Source organism: Zonotrichia leucophrys, unplaced genomic scaffold (genome assembly GCF_028769735.1).
Source record: "Zonotrichia leucophrys gambelii isolate GWCS_2022_RI unplaced genomic scaffold, RI_Zleu_2.0 Scaffold_149_112214, whole genome shotgun sequence".
NCBI lineage: Eukaryota > Metazoa > Chordata > Aves > Passeriformes > Passerellidae > Zonotrichia > Zonotrichia leucophrys.
The window spans coordinates 18,188-34,722 of NW_026992354.1; the positions used below are offsets into that span (position 1 = coordinate 18,188).

Sequence of the window (16,535 nt, forward strand, 5' to 3'; positions counted from 1 at the left end):
ATGTCATTCTCTCACCCGGGGAGCCTAATTAGCATCTCATTAGCATCTCATTTGCATATAATTTTCAGCAAGCCACGGTGGTGCGGGCGGGGCAGGTGCTGCAGGTGACCATGGCCGAGCCTCATTAACATATAATTAGCATATAATTTGCATATAATTTGCAGCAAGCCACGGTGGTGCGGGCGGGGCAGGTGCTGCAGGTGAACGCGGCACAAGGCTCATTAGCATATCATTAGCATACCCGAAGCCTCATTTGCATACCTGAGATCCCACCTGCACGCCTGGGGGAACCGAATTCGCACACCTGGGGCCTCACCCATGTAACTGAGGGGCTTAATTTGCGTATCATTTGCATTCTTTACGCCTCATTTGCATATATTAGGTCCCACCTGTGCACCTGGGGAGCCTCATTCGCATAATTTGGATGTCTCATTTGCATACCTTAGCCCCCATTCTCTCACCTGGAGGGCCTCACTTCCATAATTTAAGCCTCGTTTGCATAATTTAAGCCTCATTTGCATCTCATTGCCAGCAAGCCACGGTGGTGCGGGCGGGGCAGGTGCTGCAGGTGAACGCGGCCGAGCCTCATTAACATATAATTTGCATATAATTTGCATATAAATTGCAGCAAGCCACGGTGGTGCGGGCGGGGCAGGTGCTGCAGGTGACTGTGTCCGAGCCTCATTAGCATCTAATTTGCATATAATTTGCATATAAATTGCAGCAAGCCACGGTGGTGCGGGCGGGGCAGGTGCTGCAGGTGACCATGGCCGAGCCTCATTAGCATCTAATTTGCATATAAATTGCAGCAAGCCACGGTGGTGCGGGCGGGGCAGGTGCTGCAGGTGACCATGGCCGAGCCTCATTAGCATCTCATTTGCATATAATTTGCATATAATTTTCAGCAAGCCACGGTGGTGCGGGCGGGGCAGGTGCTGCAGGTGAACGCAGCCGAGCCTCATTAGCATATAATTTGCATATGAATTGCAGCAAGCCACGGTGGTGCGGGCGGGGCAGGTGCTGCAGGTGAACGCGTCCGAGCTCGTGGTCGGGGACCTGGTGGAGATCAAGGGCGGGGACCGAGTGCCCGCCGACATCCGGGTGCTGGCGGCGCAGGGCTGCAAGGTGGGCACGCACCTGGGCACACCTGGGCACACCTGGGGGCACCTGGGCACCCCTGGGCACACCTGGGGGCAACCTGGGCACACCTGGGCACACCTGGGCACAGCTGGGCATGGCTGGGGGCGAAAAAATGGCGAAAATTGGGTGAAAATCGGTGAAAATTTGGGGATTTTGGAGGGTTTTGTGTTACCTGGGCACACCTGGGCACACCTGGGGGCACAGCTGGGCACGGCTGGGAGGGAAAAAACGGCGAAAATTGGGTGAAAATCGGTGAAAATTTGGGGATTTTGGAGGGGAAATTGGGGATTTGGGCACACCTGGGCACACCTGGGCACACCTGGGCACACCTGGGCACACCTGGGGGCACAAAAATGGCAAAAATTGGGGGAAAATCGGTGAAAATTTGGGGAAAATCGGTGGAAATTTGGGGTTTTTGGAGGGGAAATGGGGAGTTTGGGCACACCTGGGCACACCTGGGCACACCTGGGGCACCTGGAAATGGTGAAAATTGGGTGAAAATTCGGGGATTTGGGCACACCTGGCACACCTGGGTGCACCTGGGTGCACCTGGGGGCACAAAAATGGCAAAATTGGGGGAAAACGGTGAAAATTGGGTGAAAATCGATGAAAAAATGGGAATTTTAAGGGGATTTTTGAGGGGAAATTGGGGATTTGGGGCACACCTGGCACACCTGGGCACACCTGGGCACACCTGGGGCTGGAAAAATGGGAAAATTTTGGGGTGAAAACGGTGAAAATTGGGTGAAAATTGGGTGAAAATTGATGAAAAAATGGGGATTTTAAGGGGATTTTTGAGGGGAAATTGGGGATCTGGGCACACCGGGCACACCTGGGCACACCTGGGCACACCTGGGGTGGAAAAATGGCAAATTTTGGGGAAAACAGTGAAAACTGCTGAAAATTGGGTGAAAATTGATGAAAAAATGGGATTTTAAGGGATTTTTGAGGGGAAATTGGATTTGGCACACCTGGGCACACTGGCACACCTGGGCACACCTGGGCACACCTGGGGGCACCTGGGGCATAAAATGGCAAAAATTTGGGGAAAATCAGTGAAAATTTGGGGAAAATCGGTGGAAATTTGGGGTTTTTGGAGGGGAAATTGGGGATTTGGGCACACCTGGGCACACCTGGCACACCTGGGCACACCTGGGCACCCCCAGGTGGACAATTCGTCGCTGACGGGCGAGTCGGAGCCGCAGACGCGCTCACCTGAGTGCACGCACGAGTCGCACCTGGAGACGCGGAACATCGCCTTCTTCTCCACCATGTGCCTGGAGGGTGAGCGACGGGCACACCTGGCACACCTGGGCACAGCTGGGCACACCTGGGGGCACCTGGGGGGGAGAAAATTGGGGGGAAACGGCGAAAATTGGGGGAAAATCGGTGGAAATTTGGGGGTTTTGGAGGGGAAATTGGGGGTTTGGGCACAGCTGGGCACACCTGGGCACACCTGGGCACACCTGGGTCCTACTTGGGGACACCTGGAGATGCCAGGGCTCCACCTGGGCACACCTGGGCACACCTGGATCCCATCTAGACACACTTAGGTCACACCTGGGCACACCTGGGCACACCTGGGTCCCACCTGGCCCCACCTGGGACCCCCTGGTCTCACCTGGGCACACCTGGAGATGTCTGTGTTCCACTTGGACACACCTGGACACACCTGGGCACACCTGGGCACACCTGGGTCCACCGGACACACTTAGACCACACCTGGGCACACCTGGAGATGCTGGGGCTCCACCTGGGCACACCTGGGTCCCACCAGGACACACTTAGGTCACACCTGGGCACACCTGGTATCACCCGAACCCTCCCTGTCCCACCAGGACACACTCAGGTCACACCTGGGCACACCTGGGCACACCTGGGCACACCTGGGTCCCACCAGGACACACTTAGGTCACACCTGGGCACACTTAGATCACACCTGGGCACACTCAGGTCACACCTGGTCACACCTGGGCACACCTGAATCCCACAGGACACACTTAGACCACACCTGGGCACACCTGGTCCCACCCAAACCCTCCCCTGTCCCACCAGGACACACTTAGGTCACACCTGGGTACACCTGGTCCCACCTGGGCACAGCTGGGCACACTGGAGATGCTGGGCTCCATCTGGGCACACCTGGGCACACCCAAACCCTCCTTGTCCCACCAGGACACACTGAGGTCACACCTGGTCACACTCAGGTCACACCTGTCCCTCACCTGTCCCAGGTACGGCCACGGGCCTGGTGATCGGCACGGGCGAGCGCACGGTCATTGGGCACACCTGGGCACACCTGGGCACACCTGGGCACACCTGGGTCCCATCTAGATACACCTGGGTCACACCTGGCCCACCCAGTCTCACCAGGACACCACTAGGTCACACCTGGGCACACCTGAGTCACACCTGGGCACACCCGAACCCTCCCCTGTCCCACCAGGACACACTCAGGTCACACTCAGGTCACACCTGTCCCTCACCTGTCTCACCTGTGCCCAGGTACGGCCACTGGCCTGGTCATCGGCACAGGTGAGCGCACGGTCATTGGGCACACCTGGGTCACACCTGGGTCCCACCAGGACACACTGAGGTCACACCTGGACACACCTGGGCACACCTGGAGATGTCTGGGCTCCACTTGGACACACCTGGGCACACCTGGGTCCCACCAGGACACACCTGGTCACACCTGGGCACACCTGGGCACACCTGGCCCCACCCGAACCCTTTCCATGTCCCACCAGGACACACTGAGGTTACACCTGGTCACACTCAGGTCACACCTGGGTCTCACCTGTCCCCACCTGTCCCCACCTGTCCCCAGGTACGGCCACCGGCCTGGTGATCGGCACAGGTGAGCGCACGGTCATTGGGCACACCTGGGCACACCTGGGTCCCACCAGGACACACTTAGATCACACCTGGGCACACCTGGGCACACCCAAACCCTCCCTGTCCCACCAGGACACACTGAGGTCACACCTGGGCACACCTAGATCACATCTAGGCACACCTGGGCACACCTGGGTCCCATCTAGACACACCTAGGTCACACGTGGTCACACCAGGACACACTCAGGTCACACCTGTCCCTCACCTGTCCCCAGGTACGGCCACCGGCCTGGTGATCGGCACAGGTGAGCGCACGGTCATCGGCCGCATCGCCAGCCTGGCGTCGGGCGTGGAGAACGAGAAGACGCCGATCGCGGTGGAGATCGAGCACTTCGTGGACATCATCGCCGGCCTGGCCGTGCTCTTCGGCGGCACCTTCTTCGTGGTGGCCATGCTGATCGGGTACCCCTTCCTGCGCGCCCTCGTCTTCTTCATGGCCATCGTGGTGGCCTACGTGCCCGAGGGGCTGCTGGCCACCGTCACGGTACGGCCGGGGGGCACCTGGGGGGCTTGGGGTGGGTGAGGAACAGGAGGAACCTGGAGGTTCTTATGGGTTCTACCAAAAATTCTGGAGGTTTTTATGGGTTCTATCAAAGGTTTTGAGGTTTTTATGGGTTCTACCAAAGGTTCTTGTGGGTTCTAGCAAGGGTTCTTGAGGTTCTTATGGGTCCCACCACAGTGTGAAAGGTCTGGAGGACAAGTGGAGACAGGTAGACACACCTGGGGGGGTTGGGGTGGGTGAGGAACGGGAGGAACCTGGAGGTTCTTATGGGTTCTACCAAAAATTCTGGAGGTTGTTATGGGTTCTATCAAGGGTTTTGAGGTTTTTATGGGTTCTACCAAAAATTCTTGAGGTTCTTATGGGTTCTACCAAAGGTTTTGAGGTTTTTATGGGTTCTATCAAAGGTTCTTATGGGTTCTATCAAAGGTTTTGAGGTTTTTATGGGATCTACCAAAGGTTCTAGAAGTTCTTGTGGGTTCTATCAAAGGTTTTTGAGGTTTTTATGGGTTCTACCAAAGGTTCTTATGGGTTCTACCAAAGGTTCTTGAGGTTCTTATGGGTTCTATCAAAGGTTCTGGAGGTTCTTATGGGTTCTACCAAAGGTTCTTGAGGTTTTTATGGGTTCTACCAAAGGTTCTTGAGGTTCTTATGGGTTCTACCAAAGGTTCTTATGGGTTCTACCAAAGGTTTTGAGGTTCTTATGGGTTCTACCAAGGGTTCTTATGGGTTCTAGCAAAGGTTTTGAGGTTTTTATGGGTTCTACCAAAGGTTCTTATGGGTTCTACCAAAGGTTCTAGAAGATTTTATGGGTGCTACAAAGGGATTTGAGGTTCTTATGGGTTCTACCAAAGGTTTTGAGGTTTTTATGGGTTCTACCAAAAATTCTAGAAGTTTTTATGGGTTCTACCAAGGGTTTTGAGGTTCTTATGGGTTCCACCAAAGGTTCTGAGGCCCTTACGGGTCCCACCACCCTCCAGAAGCTCAGGTTAGCACAGAACCCAACCCCTGCCCGTCCCAGGTGTCCCCTCACCTGTCCCCCACCCCACCGCACCTGCCCAGGTGTGCCTGTCGCTGACGGCCAAGCGCCTGGCGCGCAGGAACTGCGTGGTGAAGAACCTGGAGGCCGTGGAGACCTTGGGCTCCACCTCGGTCATCTGCTCCGACAAGACGGGGACGCTGACCCAGAACCGCATGGCCGTGGCCCACCTGTGGTTCGACGGGCAGGTGCACGCGGCCGACACCACCGAGGACCTCTCAGGTGAGGCCTGGGGACACCTGGAGGGCTTGGAGGTGGTGGTGGGCCTGAGGAACATCTGAGGTTCTTATGGGTTCTACCAAAGGTTTTGAGGTTCTTATGGGTTCTACCAAAGGTTCTGAGGTTCTTATGGGTTCTACCAAGGGTTCTTATGGGTTCTACCAAAGGTTTTGAGGTTCTTATGGGTTCTACCAAAGGTTCTTATGGGTTCTACCAAAGGTTCTGGAGGTCCTTATGGGTTCTACCAAAGGTTTTGGAGGTTTTTATGGGTTCCACCAAAGGTTCTGAAGGTCCTTATGGGTTCTACCAAAGGTTTTTATGGGTTCTACCAAAGGTTCTGGAGGTCCTTATGGGTTCTACCAAAAGTTCTGGAGGTTCTACCAAAGGTTCTGGAGGTTTTTATGGGTTCCACCAAAGGTTCTGAGGTTTTTATGGGTTCTACCAAGGGTTCTTATGGGTTCTACCAAAGGTTTTGAGGTTCTTATGGGTTCTACCAAGGGTTCTTATGGGTTCTACCAAGGGTTCTGAGGTTCTTATGGGTTCTACCAAAGGTTCTTATGGGTTCTACCAAAGGTTCTGAGGTCCTTATGGGTTCTACCAAAAGTTTTGAGGTTTTTATGGGTTCTACCAAGGGTTCTTATGGGTTCTACCAAGGGTTCTGAGGTTTTTATGGGTTCTACCAAAGGTTCTGAACGTCCTTATGGGTTCTACCAAAAGTTCTGGAGGTTCTACCAAAGGTTCTGGAGGTTCTTATGGGTTCTACCAAAGGTTCTGGAGGTTTTTATGGGTTCTACCAAAGGTTCTGGAGGTCTTTATGGGTTCTACCAAGGGTTCTGAGGTTCTTCTGGGTCCCACCAAAGGTTCTTGAGGTCCTTCTGGGTCCCACCACCCTGTGGGAGCTCCAGGACCCCCCCTGGCCCCCCTGCCCGTGTCCCACCTGTCCCCCCCCCCGCCCAGGTGAGGCCTTTGACCAGAGCTCCCCGTCCTGGTCCCTGCTCAGCCGCGTCATCGCCCTCTGCAACCGCGCCCAGTTCAAACCCGGCCAGGACGACGTCCCCGTGGCCCAGGTGGGACTGGGAGGGACTGGGATATACTGGGATATACTGGGTTATACTGGGTTATATTGGTTTATACTGGTTTATATTGGTTATACTGGTTTGGACTGGTTTGGACTGGTTTGGACTGGTTTGGAGTGGTTTATACTGGGTTATACTGGTTTATACTGGTTTATACTGGTTTGGACTGGTTATACTGGGAGGGAGTGGTTTATACTGGGAGGGAGTGGTTTATACTGCGATGTACTGGGATATACTGGGTTATACTGGGTTATACTGGTTTGGACTGGGAGGGACTGGTTTATACTGGGAGGGAGTGGGTTATACTGGGATATACTGGTTTATATTGGTTTATATTGGTTTATACTGGTTTATACTGGTTTATACTGGTTTATACTGGTTTATATTGGTTTATATTGGTTATACTGGTTTGGACTGGTTTGGACTGGTTTGGAGTGGTTTATACTGGGAGGGAGTGGTTTATACTGGGATATACTGGTTTATACTGGTTTATACTGGTTTATATTGGTTATACTGGTTTATACTGGTTTATACTGGTTTATACTGGGTTATACTGGTTTATACTGGGTTATACTGGTTTGGACTGGGTTATACTGGTTCATAGTGGGATATACTGGTTTATACTGGTTTGGGGTGGATTATACTGGTATGTATTGTGATATACTGGGTTATACTGGTTTATACTGGTTTACATTGGTTTATATTGGTTGGACTGGTTTGGACTGGTTTGGACTGGGAGGGACTGGTTTATACTGGGTTATACTGGTTTATACTGGTTTATACTGGTTTATACTGGTTTACATTGGTTTATATTGGTTATACTGGTTTGGACTGGTTTATACTGGGAGGGATTGGCTTATATTGGTTTATACTGGTCCATACTGGTTTATACTGGTCCATACTGGTCCGTACTGCTCCACACCGGTTTGCACTGGGACCCAAGGTGGGCGTGTCCTCACCTCTGGCCCCGCCCCCAGCGTGACGTCATCGGCGACGCGTCGGAGTCGGCGCTGCTGAAATTCGCGGAGGCGACGTCGGGGCCGGTGGCGGCCGAGAGGGGGCGGTTCCCGAAGGTGGCGGAGCTGCCCTTCAACTCCACCAACAAATTCCAGGTGAGAAACACAGGTGAGACACACCTGGGCAGGTGAGACAGACAGGTGAGGAGCTGCCCTTCAACTCCACCAACAAGTTCCAGGTGAGAATGGACACACCTGGACAGGTGAGGAGCTGCCCTTCAACTCCACCAACAAATTCCAGGTATGGACAGGTGAGAGAACTGAGACATGGACAGGTGAGATGGGACAGGTGAGACAGGTGAGACACACCTGGACAGGTGAGGAGCTGCCCTTCAACTCCACCAACAAATTCCAGGTACGGACACACCTGGACAGGTGAGACACACCTGGATAGGTGAGAGAACTGAGATAGGGACAGGTGAGGAGCTGCCCTTCAACTCCACCAACAAATTCCAGGTATGGACACACCTGGACAGGTGAGACAGGGACAGGTGAGATAGGTGAGATACACCTGGACAGGTGAGGAGCTGCCCTTCAACTCCACCAACAAATTCCAGGTGAGACAGGGACAGGTGAGACATGGACAGGTGAGACAGGGACAGGTGAGACAGGGACAGGTGAGGAGCTGCCCTTCAACTCCACCAACAAATTCCAGGTGAGATGGGACAGGTGAGACACACCTGGATAGGTGAGATAGGGACAGGTGAGGAGCTGCCCTTCAACTCCACCAACAAATTCCAGGTGAGAAACACACCTGGGCAGGTGAGACACACCTGGATAGGTGAGAGAACTGAGATAGGGACAGGTGAGATAGGGACAGGTGAGACAGGTGAGGAGCTGCCCTTCAACTCCACCAACAAGTTCCAGGTAAGAGAGGACACACCTGGACAGGTGAGAGAACTGAGATAGGGACAGGTCAGATATGGACAGGTGAGACACACACAGGTGGGACAGGTGAGATATGGACAGGTGAGACAGGGACAGGTGAGGAGCTGCCCTTCAACTCCACCAACAAATTCCAGGTGAGGATGGACACACCTGGGCAGGTGAGACATGGACAGGTGAGATGGGACAGGTGAGAGCCCACAGGTGAGACAGATAAGGGACAAACAGGTGAGACAGGTGAGAGAGGTGTGCTCAAAGTGCATCCCAGGTGTATCCCAGGTGTATCCCAGGTGTATCCCAGGTGTATTTTACCTGTCCCACAGGTGTCCGTGCACGATGCCGGTTCTCAGCAGCTGCTGGTGCTCAAGGGCGCCCCCGAGCGGGTCCCAGGTGTATTTAACCATACTCAGGTGTATCCCAGGTGTATGTAACCTGTCCCAGGTGTATCCCAGGTGTATCCCAGGTGTATCTAACCTGTCCCAGGTGTATTTAACCATACTCAGGAGTATCTCAGTGTAACCCAGGTGTATCCCAGGTGTATGTAACCATACTCAGGTGTATCCCAGGTGTATGTAACCCAGGTGTATCCCAGGTGTATCCCAGGTGTATCCCAGGTGTATCTCTCTCACCTGTACAGGTGTCTGTGCACGATGCCGGCTCCCAGCAGCTGCTGGTGCTCAAGGGCGCCCCCGAGCGGGTCCCAGGTGTATTTAACCATACTCAGGTGTATCTCAGTGTACCCCAGGTGTATCCCAGGTGTATCTAACCATACCCAGGTGTATCTCTCTCACCTGTACAGGTGTCCGTGCACGATGCCGGCTCCCAGCAGCTGCTGGTGCTCAAGGGCGCCCCCGAGCGGGTCCCAGGTGTATCCCAGGTGTATCCCAGGTGTATCTAACCATACCCAGGTGTATGTTACCTGTCCCAGGTGTATCCCAGGTGTATCCCAGGTGTATCTAACCATACCCAGGTGTATCCCAGGTGTATCTAACCATACCCAGGTGTATCCCAGGTGTATTTAACCATACCCAGGTGTATCTAACCTGTCCCAGGTGTATCCCAGGTGTATCTCAGGTGTATTTTACCTGTCCCTTACCTGTCCCACAGGTGTCTGTCCACGATGCAGGTTCTCAGCAGCTGCTGGTGCTCAAGGGCGCCCCCGAGCGGGTCCCAGGTGTATTTAACCATACCCAGGTGTATCCCAGGTGTATCTCAGTGTAACCCAGGTGTATCCCAGGTGTATCCCAGGTGTATCTAACCTGTCCCTCACCTGTACAGGTGTCTGTGCACGATGCCGGTTCCCAGCAGCTGCTGGTGCTCAAGGGCGCCCCCGAGCGGGTCCCAGGTGTATTTAACCATACTCAGGTGTAACCCAGGTGTATCTCAGTGTAACCCAGGTGTATCCCAGGTGTATTTAACCTGTCCCAGGTGTATCTCAGGTGTATCTAACCATACCCAGGAGTATCCCAGGTGTATCCCAGGTGTGTTTTACCTGTCCCCCAGGTGTCCGTGCACGATGCCGGTTCCCAGCAGCTGCTGGTGCTCAAGGGCGCCCCCGAGCGGGTCCTCGAGCGCTGCTCGGGGGCGCTGCAGGGGGGGGAGGAGCGGCCGCTGGACGCCGAGTGGAGGCGGAGCCTGGAGGGGGCGTGTCTGGACCTGGGGGGGCGGGGCGAGAGGGTGCTCGGTGAGTGGGGGGCGGGGCTAAAGGGGGGGAGGGGCTGGGAGGGGTGGGGGCGGGGCTAGAAAGGATGGAGGGGCAGAAATGGGGGAGGGGCTTGGGATGGTGGGGGCGGGGCTAAGGGTGGGAGGGGCAGAAATGTGGGAGGGGCTTGGGATGGTGGGGGAGGGGAAATGGCGCCCGACCCCTCCCCCCCACCCCGTCCCTTCCGTGTTGTCCTCTGTCCCCAAAATGGCCCAAAAATGGCCTAAAATGGCCCCAAAATGGTTCCAAGTGGCCCCAAAATGGTCAAAAATGGCCCAAAAATGGCCCCAAAATGGCCCCAAATGTCCCCAATGTCATTTTTTCTCCATTTTCCCACCATTTTTCGCCCAATTTTTTCCCGTTTTTTTCCCCATTTTTCACCCAGTTTTTTTCCCTGTTTTTTTTCCATTTTTCGCCCAATTTTTTTCCCTGTTTTTTTTCCATTTTTCACCCATTTTTTCCCCCGTTTTTTCCCCAAATTTTTTCCCATTTTTTCTCAGATTTTCACCCATTTTTTCCCAATGTCCCCAATGTCCCCAGTCCCATTTTACCCCTTTTTCCCCATTTTTCCCAATGTCCCCAATGTCATTTTTTCTCCATTTTTCACCCAATTTTTCCCTGTTTTTTCTCCATTTTTTGCCTCATTTTCGCCCAATTTTTTCCCCGTTTTTTCCCCATTTTTCGCCCAATTTTCCCCCGTTTTTTCCCCATTTTCCCACCATTTTTCACCCATTTTTCCCCCGTTTTTTCTCCATTTTTCGCCCAATTTTCACCCAATTTTTTTCCTGTTTTTTCCCCCTTTTTTCTCCCATTTTTTCCCATAATCCCCAATGTCATTTTTTCTCCATTTTCCCACCATATTTTCCCCAATTTTCGCTCAATTTTTTCCCCAAATTTTCTCCCATTTTTTCCCAATGTCCCCAATGGTGTCCCCAATGTCATTTTTTCTCCATTTTCCCACCATTTTTCGCCCAATTTTTTCCTGTTTTTTTCTCCGTTTTTCACCCAATTTTTCCCCAATTTTTCCCGTTTTTTCTCCATTTTTCACCCAAATTTTCCCCCTTTTTTTTCCATTTTTCACCAATTTTTTCCCCGTTTTTTCTCCATTTTTCGCCTCATTTTTCGCCCAATTTTTTCCCCGTTTTTTCTCCATTTTTCGCCCAATTTTCGCCCAATTTTTTCCCTGTTTTTTTTCCATTTTTCGCCCAATTTTTCCCCCGTTTTTTCTCCATTTTTCGCCCAATTTTTTCCCCGTTTTTTCCCCAATGTCCCCAATGACCCCAATGACATTTTTTCCCAATGTCCCCAGTGTCATTTTTTCTCCATTTTCCCACCATTTTTTCGCCCAATTTTTCTACTGTTTTTTCTCCATTTTTCACCCAATTTTCGCCCAATTTTTTCCCCGTTTTTTCTCCATTTTTTGCCTCATTTTCGCCCAATTTTTCCCCCTTTTTTTTCCATTTTTCACCCAATTTTTTCCCCGTTTTTTCCCCAATTTTCACCCAATTTTTTCCCTGTTTTTTTTTCCCTTTTCCGCCCAATTTTCGCCCAATTTCCCCCCGTTTTTTCTCCATTTTTCACCCAATTTTCCCCCGTTTTTTCCCCAATTTTCACCCAATTTTTTCCCCATTTTTTCCCCATTTTTCACCCAATTTTCCCCCATTTTTTCCCCAATTTTCACCCAATTTTTCCCCATTTTTTCCCCATTTTTCACCCAATTTTTTCCCTGTTTTTTTTCCATTTTTCACCCAATTTTTCCCCATTTTTTCCCCATTTTTCACCCAATTTTTTCCCTGTTTTTTCTCCATTTTCCGCCCAATTTTCGCCCTTTTTTTTCCCCGTTTTTTCCCCATTTTTCACCCAATTTTCACCCAATTTTTCCCCCGTTTTTTCTCAATTTTTCATGCAATTTTCGCCCAGTTTTTTCTCCATTTTTCCACCATTTTTCGCCCAATTTCCCCCCGTTTTTTCTCCATTTTTCGCCCAATTTTCGCCCAATTTTCGCCCAATTTTTTTCCCGTTTTTCCCCCAAATTTTTCCCCCGCAGGTTTCTGTGCCCGCTGGCTGCCGGCCGGCACGGTGCCCGCGGGCACGCCCCCCGAGCACCTGGCACAGGTGGCATCGGGGCTCTGCTTCGCCGGCCTCGTGTCCCTCATCGACCCCCCCCGCGCCACCGTGCCCCAGGCCGTGCGCAAGTGCCGGACGGCCGGCATCCGGGTGAGGGGACACCGGGGACATTGGGGACATTTGGGGTGTTGGGGACATTGGGGACGTTGGGGGGATTTGGGGGGATTGGGAGGATTTGGGGGATTTGGGACATTTGGGGTGTTGGGGACATTGGGACATTGGGACAGTGGGGACATTTGGGGGATTTGGGGACATTTGGGGTGTTGGGGACATTGGGGGGATTGGGGGGATTGGGGACATTGGGGGGATTTGGGGGGATTGGGGGGATTGGGGGATATTTGGGGTGTTGGGGACATTGGGGGGTTTGGGGACATTTGGGGGTTTGGGGACATTGGGGGGATTTGGGGGGATTTGGGGACATTGGGGGGATTGGGGGGTTTGGGGACATTGGGGACATTGAGGGTGATTGGGAGGATTTGGGGACATTGGGGACAATGGGGACATTGGGGACATTGGGACATTGGGGGGGTTTGGGGGGTTTGGGGACATTGGGGACATTGGGGGATTGGGGACATTTGGGGGTTGAGACATTTGGGACATTGGGGACATTTGGGACACTGGGGGATTTGGGACATTTGGGGACATTGGGGGGATTTGAGGACATTTGGGGACATTGGGGACATTGGGGGACATTTGGGGTGTTGGGGACATTGGGGGGATTTGGGGGATTTGGGGACATTGGGGACATTTGGGGGATTTGGGGACATTGGGGACATTGGGGACATTGGGGGGGTTTGGGGTGTTGGGGACATTGGGGGGATTTGGGGGGATTGGGGACATTGGGGACATTGGGGATATTGGGGACATTTGGGGGATTTGGGGACATTGGGGGATTTGGGGGATTGGGGGGATTTGGGGGTTTGGGGACATTTGGGGGGATTTGGGGGATTGGGGACATTTGGGACATTTGGGGACATTTGGGACATTGGGGGGTTTGGGGACATCAGGGGGTTTGGGGGACATTGAGCAAAAATGGGGAATAATGGGAAAAAATAAGGGGAAAATTGCGAAAAATGGGATTGGGGACATTTGGGACATTGGGGGATTTGGGGACATTGGGATATTTGGGGACATTTGGGGGATTTGGGACAGTGGGGACAATGGGGACATTGAGCAAAAATGGGGAATAACAGGAAAAAATAGGGGGAAAATTGGGAAAAATGGGATTGGGGACATTTGGGGACAATGGAAGTTTGGGGACATTTGGGGACAACGAGAAATTGGGGACAATTTGGGGGAAATTTTGGGACAATTTGGGGGAATTTGGGGGGAATTTTGGGGACAATTTGGGGACAATTTGGGGGAAATTTTGGACAATTTGGGGACAGTTTGGGGACAATTTGGGGACAATTTGGGGGGAATTTGGGGACAATTGGGGAGGATTTGGGAACCTTGGGGACGTTGAGAATTTGGGGTCATTTGGGGACAACTTGGAGGATTTCTGGACAAGGAGAACTTGGGGACAATTCCGGGGGTTCCAGGTGTGTCCCCCCAGGTGTGTCCCCCCCCCCCAGGTGACCCCCAGGTGACCCCAGGTGACCCCCAGGTGTGCCCCCCCCCAGGTGACCCCCAGGTGTGTCCCCCCCCAGGTGACCCCCAGGTGTGTGTCCTTGCCCAGGTGATCATGGTGACCCCCAGGTGTCCCCCAGGTGACCCCCAGGTGCCCCCAGGTGACCCCTCAGGTGACCCCCAGGTGACCCCCAGGTGTGTCCCCCCAGGTGTGTCCCCCCCCAGGTGACCCCCAGGTGACCCCCAGGTGACCCCAGGTGACCCCCAGGTGACCCCTGGTGACCCCCAGGTGTGTGTCATGCTCAGGTGATCATGGTGACCCCCAGGTGTGTCCTTGCCCAGGTGACCCCCAGGTGACCCCCAGGTGACCCCAGGTGTGTCCCCTTGCCCAGGTGATCATGGTGACCGGTGACCACCCGGTGACCCCCAGGTGACCCCCAGGTGACCCCAGGTGTGTGTCCATGCCCAGGTGATCATGGTGACCCCCAGGTGTCCCCCAGGTGTGTCCCCCCCAGGTGTGTCCCCCCCAGGTGACCCCCAGGTGACCCCAGGTGACCCCCAGGTGTGTGTCCTTGCCCAGGTGATCATGGTGACCCCCAGGTGACCCCAGGTGTGTCATGCCCAGGTGATCATGGTGACCCCTCAGGTGACCCCAGGTGTCCCCCCCCCAGGTGATCATGGTGACCGGTGACCACCCGGTGACGGCCAAGGCCATCGCGGCGCAGGTCGGGATCATCTCCGAGGGCAGCGAGACCCCCGAGGACGTGGCGGCGCGGCTGCACCTGCCCCTGGAGAGGGTACAGGCCAGGTGAGACAGGGGGGACAGGTAATGGTGGGACAGGTGAGTGCAGGTGGGACAGGTGAGGCTGCACCTGCCCCTGGAGAGGGTACAGGCCAGGTGAGACAGGGGAGACAGGTGGGCACAGGTAACGGCCAGGTGAGCTCCTTACCTGCCCCTGGAGCGGGTACAGGCCAGGTGAGTGACCAGGTGGGACAGGTGGCACAGGTGAGTGACCAGGTGAGACCCTCACCTGCCCAGGTGAGGCTGCACCTGCCCCTGGAGCGGGTACAGGCCAGGTGAGACAGGGGGGACAGGTAATGGTGGGACAGGTGAGCTCCTCACCTGCTCCTGGAGCGGGTGCAGGCCTGGTGAGTGACCAGGTGGGACAGGTGAGCCTGCAGGTAATGCACAGGTGAGGCTGCAGCTGCCCCTGGAGAGGGTGACGGCCAGGTGAGACAGGGGGAACAGGGGGGACAGGTGGGCACAGGTGAGCTCCTCATCTGCCCCTGGAGCAGGTACAGGCCAGGTGAGTGCAGGTGGGACAGGTAATGGTGGGACAGGTAATGGTGGGACAGGGGGACAGGTGGGACAGGTGAGTGACCAGGTGGGACAGGGGGGACAGGCGAGCTCCTCACCTGCCCCTGGAGCAGGTAACGCCCAGGTGAGACAGGGGGGACAGGTGGGCACAGGTAACAGCCAGGTGGGATCCTCACCTGCCCCTGGAGCAGGTACAGGCCAGGTGAGACAGGGGCACAGGTGAGTGACCAGGTGAGACCTTCACCTGCCCCTGGAGCGGGTAACGACCAGGTGAGTGCAGGTGAGACAGGTGGGACAGGTAATGACCAGGTGAGTGACCAGGTGGGCACAGGTGAGGCTGCGGCTGCCCCTGGAGAGGGTAACGGCCAGGTGAGTGCAGGTGGGACAGGTAACGGCCAGGTGAGCTCCTCACCTGCCCCTGGAGTGGGTACAGGCCAGGTGAGACAGGGGGGACAGGTGGGACCCTCACCTGCCCCTGGAGCGGGTACAGGCCAGGTGAGTGCAGGTGGGACAGGTAATGGTGGGACGGGTAATGGTGGGACAGGTGATGGTGGGACAGGTAATGGTGGGACGGGTGAGCTCCTCACCTGCCCCTGGAGCGGGTACAGGCCAGGTGAGTGACCAGGTGGGACAGGTGGGACCCTCACCTGCCCCTGGAGCGGGTGCAGGCCAGGTGAGTGACCAGGTGAGCTCCTCACCTGCCCCTGGAGCAGGTACAGGCCAGGTGAGACAGGGGGGACAGGTGGGCACAGGTGGGACAGGTAATGCACAGGTGAGGCTGCGGCTGCCCCTGGAGCAGGTGACCCCCAGGTGAGTGACCAGGTGGGACAGGGGGGACAGGTAATGGTGGGACAGGTAATGCACAGGTGAGCTCCTCACCTGCCCCTGGAGCAGGTAATGGCCAGGTGAGTGCAGGTGGGCACAGGTGGGACAGGTAATGGTGGGACAGGTAGGACAGGTGGGACAGGTGAGCCTGCAGCTACCCCTGGAGCAGGTGGCACCCAGGTGGGAGAGGTGGGCACCTGGTGGGACAAATGAGTGACCAGG

The 16,535-nt window shown here is 54.7% G+C and overlaps 1 protein-coding gene across 1 annotated transcript in view; it reads left to right on the plus strand.

Annotated features, from left to right (window-relative positions):
• ATP4A (ATPase H+/K+ transporting subunit alpha) overlaps positions 1-16,535 on the plus strand; it is a 39,440-nt gene that overhangs the window by 8,842 nt on the left and 14,063 nt on the right. The window contains exons 6-14 of the mRNA XM_064737989.1: positions 991-1,125; positions 2,307-2,424; positions 4,254-4,522; positions 5,600-5,798; positions 6,753-6,862; positions 7,849-7,983; positions 10,276-10,456; positions 12,522-12,691; positions 14,842-14,978. Of these exons, the coding sequence (XP_064594059.1) occupies positions 991-1,125; positions 2,307-2,424; positions 4,254-4,522; positions 5,600-5,798; positions 6,753-6,862; positions 7,849-7,983; positions 10,276-10,456; positions 12,522-12,691; positions 14,842-14,978 (1,454 nt within the window). The remainder of the gene's footprint in view (positions 1-990; positions 1,126-2,306; positions 2,425-4,253; positions 4,523-5,599; positions 5,799-6,752; positions 6,863-7,848; positions 7,984-10,275; positions 10,457-12,521; positions 12,692-14,841; positions 14,979-16,535) is intronic.